General features: G+C 49.6%; 1 protein-coding gene across 4 annotated transcripts in view; it reads right to left on the bottom strand.

Moving 5' to 3' along the window:
- Window positions 1-1,597: 1,597 nt before the first annotated feature.
- Window positions 1,598-15,376, bottom strand: part of LOC146822194 (nigwaprin-b-like) — a 257,200-nt gene continuing 243,421 nt past the window's right edge. For all 4 annotated transcript variants that reach the window (XR_014963245.1, XR_014963246.1, XR_014963247.1 and 1 more), the window contains one exon: window positions 1,598-2,072. Coding sequence is in view for 1 of the 4 variants with exons in the window: in XM_085613330.1 (XP_085469456.1) it covers window positions 2,056-2,072 (17 nt within the window). In the remaining 3 variants the exon portion in view is untranslated. The remainder of the gene's footprint in view (window positions 2,073-15,376) is intronic.

Below are 15,376 nucleotides of genomic sequence, written 5' to 3' on the forward strand. Positions count from 1 at the left end.
TGTGCAAACTCTTGTGATTTCCAAGCTGGATTATGGAAGCGCAACTCTCTGCGGCCTTCCGAGATCTAAGATGGCTCCACTAAAGGCCTCTCTTACCTCTGCGGCAAAGCTCATCACAGGTTCTAAAAGTAACAACCATGTCATGTTGGAGCTGAAATCACTATACTGTCTCGTATACGAAGCAAGGATACAACTAAAAATTGTCTGCACTACCCATAAAGCCTTGAACTTCAACACCTCATTACACCTCGCACAAAAACTCATGCTATATGGTGGCTCCAGATCATCTCAAAGTGAGAACACCCTACTTCTGAAGCCACAGAAATTCCATAAAAAGAAAACTTACAATTGACTTTCTCTGGAATCGCCATGAGAATTTGGAATTTCTTTCCCCTTGAAATCCGGATGAACCCCTCCACGGCATATTTAAAAAAGAAAGTTAAAGTGCTATTGATGAACAAATGTGTGTCCTACAAACCTCCTGCTCTCGAAGCACTGTATGACTCGCTCTCCTCACCCTTGTTTACTGTTTGACTGTTATGATTGTATTTTGATCTGTGGGTTTTTAGAGAGTTACTGCTTCTTGTACTTTTAGGGCATCATTAGGATGGCGGGCGGACAAAGTCCGCCCGCCATCCCGACGTGAAGAGGGACCGCCCGCCATAAGGGCGGGGGTCCCGTGGGGGCAATTAGGATGATCCCGCCACAGTGGCGGGCATATCCCGCATATTTAACATTGCGGCAGGCGATGCTGATTCTGGATCTACAAGTCTCCAGGCCCGCTTTGACATGTTTCCCTCACAGTTGTGTATTACTTTGTTCTTTTGGCCTAGACTTACTCCTACTTGTACCTTTTTCAATTACCCTGTGGTTTGATCTATATGCCTCCTCTTTCTCGCTCAATTGTACAGCGCTCTGATACCCTCAGGGGTCATGTTCGCGCTATATAAAACTTTAAAAATAAATAAATCCAGCAATGACTCATTCCTTTGTGAGATGCAAGAAAAGAGGGAAACCCCCTTATGGCACCTCTTCTGTCTTGCAATTTGCAAAGACTCGTTATGAACGCAGTGAAATGCCATGACAACTGGAACTCACCATGTTCTTTAGTTGATTCTAACAGACATCTTCTCCACTCTGCAGCTCCACAATATTTCACAGATATATTTTCAGCCCTGTACCATGTTGCTGGTCAAAGTAGCGAAAGAAAACACTTGATAAAGTAATTAAAAATCCCTACAATATAATCTGCACAAACGTTCCGATGCAGGGGCCGCAAATAGGGTCCTTGCTATTTTATCCAAAATGTGTTCATTATTGAATCTCACTCAGTTTTTTTTATCTTGAGTTGAGTATCACTTCTCCATCTCTCACCGGATGCCTGGTTCTGCTCAGTTTGTACATCCATTCTGGGGTTTCCTTTTGCAAAGCCCACTAATTGATCCAGCGCGAGTTTGGCAAAGGGCAAAATCGCATCTGAGGTTGTTGTACATTATGGATTACAGAATGAGCAAAAAATCGTGTTTGATGTAAACGAAGGACAGTAGATTTTACTAGATATGCTATGGTTTTTATGAATTGAGGACAATAAAAACTATAAACTTTATAGAGCTTTATTTCATAAGTGTCACTATATTCATTCTTTTTACAAAGTGGACACCTACATAAAGGCATAGGTTCTATATTATGTAATACAATCATAAGGAGACAAGGCCATGTAATAGAATGAGGCTTCACTGGAACATTGTAACGTTCATGATGTTACATATCAATAACTTTATTAATAATTGAATGAAATTTGTAATCAAAAGTAAATTTTTAAATAAAGCTGAATAATTATCCTTTTATCTGAATCAGTGAGCCCGCGGCTGACATTAACACTAAATGAAGTATTATCCCATCATTATTCCAATCTATGAGGCAGTACAACTGGTGAGCAAAGCATCAATATCCAACGCACATCCTAGCTACAAACTAAGAATGTGGACTCTCCTATTGGTGGGTGGAGATGGGGAACCTGTGGAACCACCTTCTTCCTGGAGTAGGGCATGAGCTTCATTTGAAGATGGATTCTGTGGGGGAATATGGAAGCAAACAAGAACACAATGAGTAAGACACAAACACAATATGCGCACGACAACACACACTGAAAAAAGAGATTCTCAAAATAGCATGCACTATGTGGATATTTGCATATTTGTTTAAGATGTGTCACAGGCCACATAAACTTTAAACAAATTAAAAATGAAACAATAATATCAACAGGAATTCTACTGAATATGCAAAAATTTACAGTGAACAAAATCAGTCTCAAATTGAAAACAGAACTGTGACTGATCATTTTTCTATAAAAGATCCATTAAGGAATATTGATCTGTTTTTAAACACTTCCATCCAGATGCGTATCAAGCGTAGGATACTACCGAGCTGCTTCGTAGCCCTTTTTATGTTAGGTATACCCCTTAATTACACTCCCTGTGAATGTACAACTTCATTTCATTAACCACATTTAATACCACACACTTCAGATCATCCTGCATGTCCCTCCAAATAGCTTTTACCATGGGTTGTCCCAATAATTCTTTTTACTGTTGAATGTAGCTAATATGCAGTCTTTTTGAAAATGCTTCCCATGATTCGTTTTACTTCCTATAACTTCATTTCATTTCACTAGATCAAATTTAATGTCCATGTCAATTCCATGAGGCTCCATGTGGTCTTTGTTGCAAAACGTTTTACAGACACCAGGTGTGGGGAATAGTTACTGGGCCACATTAAAGAGGGTATTTTCAGAGGTATACTTACATTGAGGGGCCGATTACGATTCTGGGTCGGACAGCTCTCCGAGAGCTGTCCGTAGCCTTACCGTACGACCGACACGTACCCGTAGCCAGTCTGTCCTGTAGACGAAGTACGATGCGCACAACTGCCAAAAACCCGACCGACACGTAGGCTGTAATTCAAGCTCCTTTCTCCGTCCGAGCCGTAACTCCTAACGCTGAACCGAGACGGCCGGAGCAGTATCCATAGCAGTTTCCGCCCTGACAAGTACGATGTGTACTTCCTACGCACCGGACGGGTCGCCACGTATGGGACGTCACAGCATCCGGAAAACAAGCATATCAGCTACGATTCACGCCACAACTCAATTCACGGCTACGAGACGGACCAGCTTGCAGCGGGTACGAGACGGAGCAACAAGCAGCGTGTACGACACGAACACAACATGAATCCCATCGCGCAGGTCATACCAGTACTCTACATCTACTACCGGATCAGGAACCGACGCCGACGGCACAGGCGGTAAGTCAGACACCTACCACACAAACAAACGACAAGTACCCACAAAATGGCGCGCACACACACAGGGGATTCACATCCTGGCCACTAACAACAGCCCACCATAGGGGTTGAATGGCCAGCACCAATACCGCCCCCACCCATAGGGCTTATGTTGCCCATCACCCCTGCCACCCCCACTCATAGGGGACCTGTTGCCCATCACTACTGCCACCCCCACCCATGTTCCCCATTACTACTGCCGCCCCCACCCATAGGGGACCTGGTGGCCATCACTACTGCCACCCCACCCATAGAGGACCTGTTGCCCATCACTACTGCCACCCCCAACCATAGGGCTCATGTTCCCCATCACTACTGCCGCCCCCACCCATAGGGGACCTGGTGCCCATCACTACTGCCACCCCCACCCATAGGGGACCTGGTGCCCATCACTACTGCCACCCCCACTCATAGGGCTTATGTTGCCCATCACCCCTGCCACCCCCAGCCACAGGGCATATGTTGCCCATCACTACTGCCACCCCATCCATAGGGGACCTGGTGCCCATCACCCCTGCCACCCCCAGCCACAGGGCATATGTTGCCCATCACTACTGCCATCCCCACCATTAGGGGACCTGGTGCCAATCACTCCTGCCACCCCCACTCATAGGGCTCATGTTCCCCATCACTACTGCCACCCCCAGCCATAGGGGACCTGTTGCCCATCACCCATGCCACCCCCACCCATAGGGGACGTGGTGCCCATCACTACTGCCACCCCCAACCATAGGGGACCTGGTGCCCATCACTACTGCCACCCCCACCCATAGGGCTTATGTTGCCCAACACTACTGCCACCCCCACCCATAGGGGACCTGTTGCCCATCACTACTGCCACCCATAGGGCTTATGTTGCCCAGCACTACTGCCACCCCCACCCATAGGGCTCATGTTGCCCATCACCCCTGCCACCCACACCCATTAGGGCTTATGTTGCCCATCACCCCTGCCACCCCCACTCATAGGTCTTATGTTGCCCAACACCCCTGCCACCCCCAGCCATAGGGCTCATGTTCCCCATCACTACTGCCACCCCCAGCCATAGGGGACCTGTTGCCCATCACCCCTGCCACCCCCACCCATAGGGGACCTGTTGCCCATCACCCCAGCCACCCCAGCCATAGGGCTCATGTTCCCCATCACTACTGCCGCCCCCACCCATAGGGGGACCTGGTGCCCATCACCCCTGCCACCCCCACTCATAGGTGATGCGCAACACATCCATCATACTCCAATATTAGGTATGTCAGCAAAATATATCCCCACTAACATCATGACAACAGTGTGTAGTCTGTGACAAATGCCCACAACAGTGATTATGACTTCGAACATACAATGTAACTAACAGCACATGTGTGACCAGAAAATGAGTGTGCCCTACACAAGGCAAGCATCACCATAGCACTGTGTCAATGTAAAGTGAGCACCCCTCACTGTGTAGAACGAAAGTTAAGTGTGGGCTTCCAAACTGCAGCAGATGTTGAGCATTGTGGTGATGGGGTCTAAACCCCCCCCTCATCACAGTGACCAAAAGGTAAGTCTCATCATGGTCAAAGCTGCAAATAACAAACAGCATGTATGATCCCTGCTCCCAACACATTAAACACTTCTGGGGCGAAGTAGTGGTTGTGTCCCATTCCCACAGAGATGTGGTGAGGCTAACAGTGCTGTGAAAACATAACACACTCTCGGACATGTGCATACAGGCACCACACATGGGGGCTGACAATGCATACGGTGTACAATGACACAAGAGCAGAAGTGACCATCACAAAGCTTACACACATCTCGAAAATAGACACCCTAATCAAAACAACCTGTGTAGACTGTAGGTGTCAGCTCACAAACTCACATTCCATGCCAGCAATGGCACCTAACAACCAAGATGAACGCGCACAATGATGTGATATGACTCACAGGGACTGCAGGGTAAATCACAGAAACAGCATCCAGACAATGGCCCACAACAGCAATACCAACGCACTTGATGCAGATGCACAATCACAAACAGGCAACCTCACACTGCACATCTGACACAACATGTGTGTGTATGTCTCAGTATCCACAGGCAATTACACAACCCATGAGGGGGGTTGAACCACAGTGACACAGATGTGGACACAGTGCCATACAAAAGTAATCCATCATTGGGACACCCTTAGTGGGCAGCACAACAGACACATGTGACACAAGCTGGAATGAACACCAACTAACACAGCAAGAGACTGACACACAACAGCACTACCCCCAGTGACCGGACATTTGGGTGACACAAGCATGCATGACACCTCCACTGTGATGACAAAGGCAGATGTCGTTCTAACCGGGAAACCCAGACATGTGTCCTGTTCCACAAACATACATCACACATACACAAACACAAATCACTCAGCATGGCCCCTCATCCATGGGCAAATGGGAGCTAGGGGACCATCCATGCAAACATGTACATCAGTCCACCCTCAACACCACACACCCTGAAATGCAACAATGCATCTGTGAAGCCCACATGGACACGTGCCATTGCACATGCACCCATGACAAACACAGGAATGTTGGGAGGAACTAAGGTGCACAGACTCATCACACAAGGACAGTTTACAACCCTGGGGAATAACAGACATACTGCGCAGTATGCGGTACATGGCCATGACGTCAAAGCTCACCTAACCTTCAGAATACCTGCCACAGTCCCAGGACAATGCAGAAGCCAAGGAGAACCACAAGGCACACATGCTGACACCTGCAAACATTGCAGCCATGAACCCGACAAGTGGGAGCAGTCACACACACATACACATGTCTCAATCACTGAAAGGTACCACCTAGAGACAACTACATGATATTGCAAATAAACAAGTGCCTTGGGGAACCCTGACGGTGTCCCATCTGTGTCTGACAACATCATCACCACTCTGACAAATCCCAATGATGATACACCAATTCACAGTAGTGTGTCATGCACCCACACATCTGGTAGCCCATGGCAAAGTAGTGGGATGAACACAGTACCACTCAGCAAGCATCAGTAACAGGAAACATATCAAGGGAACACTGCCTGTGTATGAAAAAGGATGTGGACACACACACATGCTCATACAACACACAACATGGGCCCAGGCTATGTCACGGGACAACACACTTACTTGAGGGGACCCAACTCCTGTGGAAGCCCAGCTGTGCCAAACATATTCACAGCACGTCTCACTCATGTCAGCAGAACACTTGGTCAGTCAGCCATCAGTTACCACACATTAAAGGCTCTGGTCACAACAGCCTGGGTACGTGAGTCTCCCCTAAGTCATCTGCACATACTCACAACATATGTCTGGCAAGTTGCACAGAGGACCCAGTTTCTCCTATACCAATGATGCTCACACCTGTAGGTCCAGTGGTGATGTGCACAAAGTCTGTGAAATTGACAAATTGGACAATGGGAAGCACATCATATGTGCATGGGTGCAAGCCGGAGATGTGACCATGCAAATGAAATGTTCACAGTGATGTCCACAAATAGTTGACCATGACACACCCAGGTAGCAGCAAAGGATGACATGGATACCCACAAGAATAGGATACATATCTCATGAACCACATGGAGTACCTCACATCAACACATCAGTATTCAACATTGGAAAACAAGCATTACAGGTGCAATGGCATGTAAAAACATCATCAACATAATGTACAGCTCAATCAAGTTCACAGGGATAAAGAAAAAAGCTTTATTCAGCATATTAAAAGTTAAACGTCTGTTCAAACAAAAGGCCAATGGCCAGTCCATGGCCAAATGCCAAGGAGTGAACTAGAGTGACAACTGTCACACGTTGCTTGCCTGCAATGCTAAGGACCGGGGTCATCCCCTTGGAGGGGCATACATGGGGGCAGGCCATGCACTGCAGGGACAGGATCTGGGCGCAGCAGAAGGAGGCAGTGAAGAGGTGGTGGATGCAGGCAAGACACTTGCAACTGCAGTGGAGCTGACTGAAGTGGTGGGTGCAGTCACAACTGTGGAGCACAAGTCAGATGGGGTGGGTGCCAGCACAACCGCAGCGGGCAGGTCAGATGGAGTGGATTGGGTCCATGGGAGTGGAATGGGGTGCAGGTGAGGTTGGCAGGACAGGGGGGGACACGGTCCCCACATCAGTGGCACTAACCGTCTGACCAGGTGTGGAGGAGCAAGTGGTGGGTGGAGAACCTTAGCATTTTGGGGGTGGTCTATCTGTGGGTAGGGGAACCCGGGGCAGGAAGCAGCGGGGGAACCTCTGGAGTGATGACCTGGGGGATGGCGGACGGAGACTTTGCCTTGGAGCTGCGTGGTGGGGGGGTCTTGCTCTTCCGGCTCTGGGGGGACTTGCGGGTGGGGGACTCAGTCTGACTGCGCCTGGGGGAGGGTGTCCAGATGTGAGGGGCACTCCCCTCTGTGTGTGGGGACTTCCTCTTCCCCTTGTAAGATGGATCTGCTGGGTCGGTGGGGAAGAGGCCAAGGTCACAGAGGAAGAGCTTCTGGGAGATGGGGTTGCAGGTGAGGCAAGGGAAGGGGGCTGGGAGGGAGAGGTTTCGGAGGACTGCGGAGTGGTTGTGGGTGACTGTGTGTGTCTGCAAACCAGCCCCTGTGAGTGTGGTATCAGTCCCCTGCGCTTGCTTGTGTGCACGTCTAGACCTTGGTTTGGGTGTTTGTGTGCTTGGGACAGGTAGGCTGCTAGGTATCGTGGGTGGTGCAGGGGTAGGAGGGGTGCGGGACTGTTGGAGGAGGGACACTGCTGCCATCAGGGATGAGGCCATGGACTGATTGGTCCTCTGTAGGGCAGACAAGCCCGATGAAATGCCCTCCATGAACAACACCAGTTGCGTCAATAGACTTGTGTGTCCGTGGAGCTGTCCCCTCCTGTGGTCGTGGATGTATCTGGATAGGAATAGGAAGAAAGAGAACAACATTAGTCACCTGCACTGACTGCATACACCACAGTGAGTACATCACATCACAGGGCAAGCCCTGGCATCATCAGCTGAACACAGCTCAAAGTGCCAACACTGTTTAGAAGAAACCAATTGTCATTCTCAACATCAACCATGGCACACATATCCCTCCTTGACTTGCACACATATGTCTGTTGCATGTTGGATGCTAATACCCCAATGTGCCCACATGCACCACCTACACATTTGTTGGACATGCAAGTGAACATGTAGGAGTATGTCACTATACACGCAGCACATCTCTTGCTACTGACTCATTACAGGTGTCCGGATGAAGGGATGGGCAGAGACTCATTTCACATGCTGGTGATGCATGTCAGCAACACACACTATGATGTTCTCATGTCCTGATTGGCAATGCCTCAATGGGGTGCATGCTGCACACTTAAACACAATGCAGGCTCACCCATAGCAAGTTAAATGCCATGGCACTGGCATGCCCTGAAAGTCATTCAACACTGTCTCCCGTCACAGGGGCAGGGCATCCAGACAACAACAATATGCACTGATTCACAATCCTAGCTCAGGGGTAAAGCTAACTCTGCAGATGACCGGCACACCTGCCCATCCCCTGCAAACAACATATCCAGGACCCAGAAGACCCCACATCATGCATATCAGAAATTTGAGTCTCTCCAAACACAACTCCCTGTACATTAACACATCACAGTCTGTCCTGCATGTAACCCAGCTGCATGAAGGACACAGTTGCATACACCATTGTGCGCTGTCAGATGATCACACACCTATATGTCACACAGGTCTTGTCTCTCACAGTCACATCTCAGATGTTCAGCTGACCCTCTGGATCATGGACACCCCAGTTGTATGTAACAACAAGCCACACCCTAATGACACAGAGGCAGACACCTGAGGGCCCATGTCACTAAGCACAACCTGTAATTTCATACACAGGAGTGGGATTACAGAGTGTTTCTAAATTTCCTTGAGGAGGCATGACTGGCCAGGTCTCCATGAAACAGTGTTTGGCCCTGGACAGTAGTCAGGTGGCTAAGCAAGTGTGACATACTTGATACACATACTCCTGAGGCCCCAAAATTGGAGTCCCTTGCTTCATGGGTTTGTTTGGAATACCCCAGCCACATGTGGCGAGTCAGACCAGCAATTGGAACACATCTCAAGGGCACACACAGATCACATGTCAGATCTCAGGCACTGGGCAAACAATTGACCCACCCATGAAACACACAACAGAGTCACAGGAACAGATGCTGTCCGGTAGATGAGGCATAGCTGACTGCAGGGACACAGTGCCCTAGTGACACAAGCAACAGACTGTAGGGGTCACACCTGTGGAACAGATGAGGAGGGTGCATCACACAATTGAGGGACCTGAGTATTGGACTACAAGACCTACGTAATGTGGAAGTGTGACCAGGCCAAAAGACTGCAAATCTCATGTCAGACATAGTACACAGATTAGGCATGGGCTTACCCCCTCCTTGCTGCTGTCTGGCCTTCACCTGCCTATCCAGGTCCGGGAAGACCACTGCCAGGATCCAGAGCATGTGGGGGGTCAGGGTCCGGTGTCCGCCCCTCCGGCGTGGAGGTAACAGCTCCAGCTGGACTCTAGCTGTCCTCCGGGTCTAGCCCCGAAGGTCCTGCCACCTCTTCTGGCAGTTGCGGATCCGGCGCTTGTAGACCCCCACCAAGCGAACTGCCCGGGTGATGGTCAGCCAGATCTTCCGCTTCTGGTGAGCATCAACCTGTGAGAATTACAAAGTTAAAAGTACATTAACACACATGCCCCAGATTTGTGCTGCACACATTTGGTTATACATGTCATCATCACAAAGGGAAATGAGTTACACAGGTAGTGCAACCATGGGGAAGGACAAATCACCTGCATGTCTGACATGTTAACAATGCCTGGGTGGTTTAAGCTTGCACTAATGCACTTTAGCAGCAGTACACCTGTTCATTACATGTACCTACACACTTTAGGTGATGAAATTATTCAGTGAGAATGCTTGCCACTGGTGTACACACTGCTAGTCCTGCTAGTCAGACAACATGCATAATTAAGAAGGCAGTGGACTGCACACTCACCTGCTCCCCTGGTTTCCCATAGAGCTTGCTGTACTGTGGATGGAGGCCGTCCAGCAGGGCCTGGTTCTCCTCCTCAGTGAAGGCTGGGGCCCTCTCCATAGTACGTGCCATTGCAGGAGCCAGAGGATGCAGAGACAGCAGCAGTGGCAGCAGGGATGTGGTCCAGTAGCATGTAGTTCAGGCAAGTGAGCTCCTCGGGGTCCAGCCAGTCTTAAATCTGTGCTGCAGATGCAGAATCTGTGCCATGTGTCCCAAGTGATAGGTCCAACACGTTGCATTCTATGAATCTGGCCAATCCATGGAATTGTACGACTCGTACGCGCCTTACGCATCGTTCAAATCTTCACCTTCATGAAACACTTGAAATTGCAACATTGTTGTAGGCATCCAACTGAATTTCTTGTGCACAACTCGTACAAGTTTTGAATCCGCATCCGTCTCTATGACAGTCCAGAGCCAATGGGTGCGCCCGGCTCAGTCAACTGACTGTACAACGCGTATTTTGAAAATACACATGCACCCGTCTCCATACGATTCAATGGCCAAGGCGTACGCCTTTCTCGACCATGCCTGCCCAACGCGTACACATTGTTACCCGCGTCGGATCTCATTGCATTCAATGACAAAGCGTACGCACGGCTCGGTCATGAACCGTGCAATGCGTATGCATTCCCCCCCATGTTGGACCTCATTGCATTCAATGACAAAGCGTACGCACGGCTTGGTCATGAACTGTGCAATGCGTGCACATTGTCACCCGCGTCGGACTTCATTGGTGTGACTATTCTACAGCTTCAACACCCAGTTACTAGCCAGGGACACATATGCACACCTACCACATTACATCATTTGCCACGCAGTGTCCCATGGCATGTAAGGCTGCATTCCCTGGGTGTTTGGGGGACAACATTTGGTTTGTTGGGTGGCACTTTTGTGCAGCCACTCCCAGGCTGCGTACATGTACATGGGGGCAGAAGAATCCTTTGTGTGGTGTGCACATTACTACTATGATGTGCAATTGTACAGTAATGGGCATGAGTCACGAACACAGTTTCATGTTGTATATGTTTGGGGCATGTCACATACACCCTGATTCCAGGGGGTGATGGCATGTACGTCACAGTGAGACCTGTAGCCACAGTACTGATGTGCAACCACAGTCTGTGTGCATGTTGGGTCTCAAATGTGTCTGATCAAATGTGCCCAATGGGTGACAGTCTCCATATCCATGTGGTATATGCATCAACCTTGATGGTGTGTGTGTCTAAGAGACGTACATGTAGGGCCTGCAGGAACAACAGTGGCCACTACCTGTGGGACTCACGCTTGCCTGGTGGTGTGTACGTGATACGCTATGTCCATGCCAGTGTTGATGTGGCAATACAGGGACCCTGGGTTTCTGCATGGCAAAGATCTGTGATGCCTGGGAGACATCAGGCCTCACTTGTCACTGTGGTGTGTGTTTGTAACATCACAGCAGTACATATGTTGGGTGACACAGCCAGATGATTGGCCATTGCACTACATGGGACTCATGTGGACATGTGGAATTGAGATGTGAGGTGATGGTCATGTAGGTGACATATGTGTCCATGCCCAACAGAACACACCTCAATACATTGTGTAATGTCATGGTCTATCATGTGATATTGAGCCTGGTCATGGCCACATGGGTGGATGAACTGACAATCTTCCTTTGTGCATCTCTGTACTGCAGGGCACCAGCTGTCCATCGGCCATTCCCAGACCTTAAAACCATCGATCAATGCTCTGGTGGTATGCCTACATAATGAGGAGTAGTCACATTGCAACGCTGTTTCTCATTGTGTGTGTTTGTCAATGTTGTATTCCGCACTCCTACAAAACTCAGCTACTTGTTCATTTTTGTGTGTGTAGGTGACTCCGGATACCCCAACATACCGTGGTTGCTGACTCCCCTCCGGAACCCTGTGACACCAGCCGAGCTGCGCTACAATGAGGCACATGGTCGGAGCAGTAGGGTGATTGAGCGGACATTCGGCCTCCTGAAAAGCCGCTTTTGCTGCCTGGACAAGACCGGAGGGGCCCTCCCATATGATCCTGCAATCCTTGAATGCTGCATGCTACACAACATGGCAGTGAGGAAGGAGGTGCCTCTCAACCAGGATGACGATGACCAACCTCCGGCACCTGTGGAGGATCCCAGCCTGGGCCAAGAACCCAGTGATGATGATGATGAGGGTGACGTCCACTCACAGCTCATCAACAACTTCTTCACCTGAATGTGAGTTTCCAGGGTTGTCATGTCAATGTATGGAGTTAGCCTGGAATGTGTTGTGGCTGCTCTGTTGCTGTCTGAGTGTGTCTGTGTGCCACTTGACTGAATGCGTGCAGTGATGTGTCCATTCATGTAGTGTGTACTCCACAATAGGGTAGTACTGCTAACTTGTTTTTGTGTAGGTTTCTTGCGACATGTTTTGTGCATGTGTATTGCATTTCTCTCCTGTTCTGCTGTGCTTTTGACTGTGTCTTGTGTGTGTCCTTCCCAGGGTACTTTGCCTGTTGTTTCGTCAACACTGAACCCCAACGCCCAGAATCCAACACCAGTGTGGAAGTTGTCAATTCCCATCAACTGATGTACCACACATCTCTGGACTTCAATTCTCCGACACTTTGTGACCGTGTGTCCACTGTTAACTAGAATTAGCTTGCAACTATTGTGGAATAAACATGTTGCTGATGTGTAATGAACCTTTGCTATGCTTTGTTATGTGCGTTGTCTGTCTTCCCACATCTGACTGACATCTGCTTACCTCACCTGTGGACTTGTTACCACTGACTGGCGTTGGTGTTGTGTCTGTGCATGACGATGTGTTTCAGGTCAACATCATTGTGTGGGATAAATGACATGGCCATGGTGAGTATGTGTTGTGGTGCCATGGTGGTGTGTCTCTCTCACATGAGTCACATCACCATGACTCAACTAACGTTGGTCACATTGTTGCAGCATTTGGCATGCACAGTGTTGTGTAGCAGTTCGACATCTCCATGACACATGACAATTTGGAATCACAACAGAGGCAAGTATGGTGTACTGGTGAGTTTATTTGCGAACATGTGTGAGGAAAGTGCACAGGATGGTGGGTGCTGTACATTGGTTTTGGAATCCAAAGTTCACATTAGAGTTGGAAGTGCTGGTAGATGAAATGTCCAGAGTAAAGTCCCCAGTCATCTGCTACATTGCACCCAACATGAACCCTCCATGTCATGTGGGCGAGTTGTGTGCGATTGGACAAGGTGAACAGGTAGCGCACAAAGGACATTGTCCAGAACAGGTTTAGAGGCCCTGGAGGATGTGCTGGGACATCTGCCTCTCACATGTCCTTCTTCAGACGACCCCTCTTCTTCCTGGGGGGAGGGAAGCCTTAGGTGCAGGCCTCTGCGGTGCAGGGGACTCTCCGCCAGAGTCCTCCTCCCTCCCTGTGGTGCTGGCAGATGGTGTTGCAACAGATGTTATGGCCACACAGGGAGGTGTGGACAGGTTTGTGTTGATCTGGCAGAAGCATTGGAGAATGTCCCGAAGCACCGCAGTAAGGGAATCTCACTTGGCCTCCATGCGGGCATGGTGGGCAGCCTGCTCCTGTTGCATGTCCTTGAGGATCCCTACTACATGGCCAAATCCTCCGGTGCTATCCTGGTACGCATCTATGATGCGTGCCAGTTGGGGGTCATCATGCAGTCCAGACCCCTCTGCAAGGCGGGCACTCTGCCTCCCACCCCGCCCAGCACCCCTATCCACACGGGCAGGACCAGCGGTGGGACGCACAGGTGACACTGGGACCCCTTGAGTGGTGTTGCTGGTGGTGTTTGCTGTAGCTTCCGGGGGGACCTGTGTCCATGTGCTGTGGGTGTTCAGTGGCCTTGGTCTGTCCGTGTTGGCGGGGTTGCCCTGTCGGTTTCCAGATACTGGAGGCGTGGGTACAGGGGGTGCAGATGTTGGTGCTGCTGGTGCTGCATGATGACTCACACCGGAGGGGCCAGTTTGGTCGTCGTCATCCGAAGAGGTCAGAGACAGACTCAAACCAGAGAACTCAGTGTCCGCCAGAGTCTGGGACTGGGAATCCTCATCATTTGGTTCTGGGTGCCCAGCACCACCTGTGTTTGGAAGAGACACACAATATGAGTTATGTTTCTACATGCATCAATGGTTTACAAACATGACATTTTCTACTTTTCTAACAGATGCCTGCCTGTACACTGCTTTTTCCCAGCTTGTCACGGACAGAGTTTGATATTGTTATTGCCCATTTCCCAGCATGGCCTTGTGCTCCCCACAACAGAGCCCAGAGTCAGACATCTTGTCAGTCCCTTCCTACTCCCTGTGGGGCGAGTATGGTTCAGTTGGAACTTGCTGGGCCATGTGGGTGGGTGTAGATTGTCTGTGACTGCGACTCCCATCATACTCTTGGCTACACCCCTCTTCCCAGCATGCCCATACTTCCTTCCTCTTGACTCTGCTTCCCTGCGAGGGGGACACAGCAAAGGCAAGATGGCTGACTGTGAAATCCTGGTGTTTGTTTGGCTACAAGTCCAAACAGAGCCCCTGTGCTTCACACAGCAGCTCCCAGTATGGTGTATCTTTTGCTGATATTTCACAGAGGTGTGTGTCAATGCATTCTACCCAGTGAGTTGTGTGGAGTTTGTGTTGGGGGGGCGTCTCCACATTCCCATCCCACCATGATACGTGCTTCCATTGTGGGGCATGCAAGTTGTCTTTCAGGATGTCAGTCAGTGGTGTCCTGCTTCTGATTTGCACACATGCCCTAGCAGGGCCTTGTGCTCCCCATAGCAGGAGCCAGTGTCAGCTATCTTGCCAGTCATTTTCCACTCCCTATGATGTGGGTATGTTTCCGAGCGGTCTTGATGGGCCAATCAGGAAGGGCAGCATTATCTGTGACTACAGGCCCCATCATGCTTTTGGATACACTCACTTCACCTGCAT

This window comes from Triturus cristatus, chromosome 6, assembly GCF_964204655.1.
Source record: "Triturus cristatus chromosome 6, aTriCri1.1, whole genome shotgun sequence".
NCBI classification, from domain to species: Eukaryota; Metazoa; Chordata; class Amphibia; order Caudata; family Salamandridae; genus Triturus; species Triturus cristatus.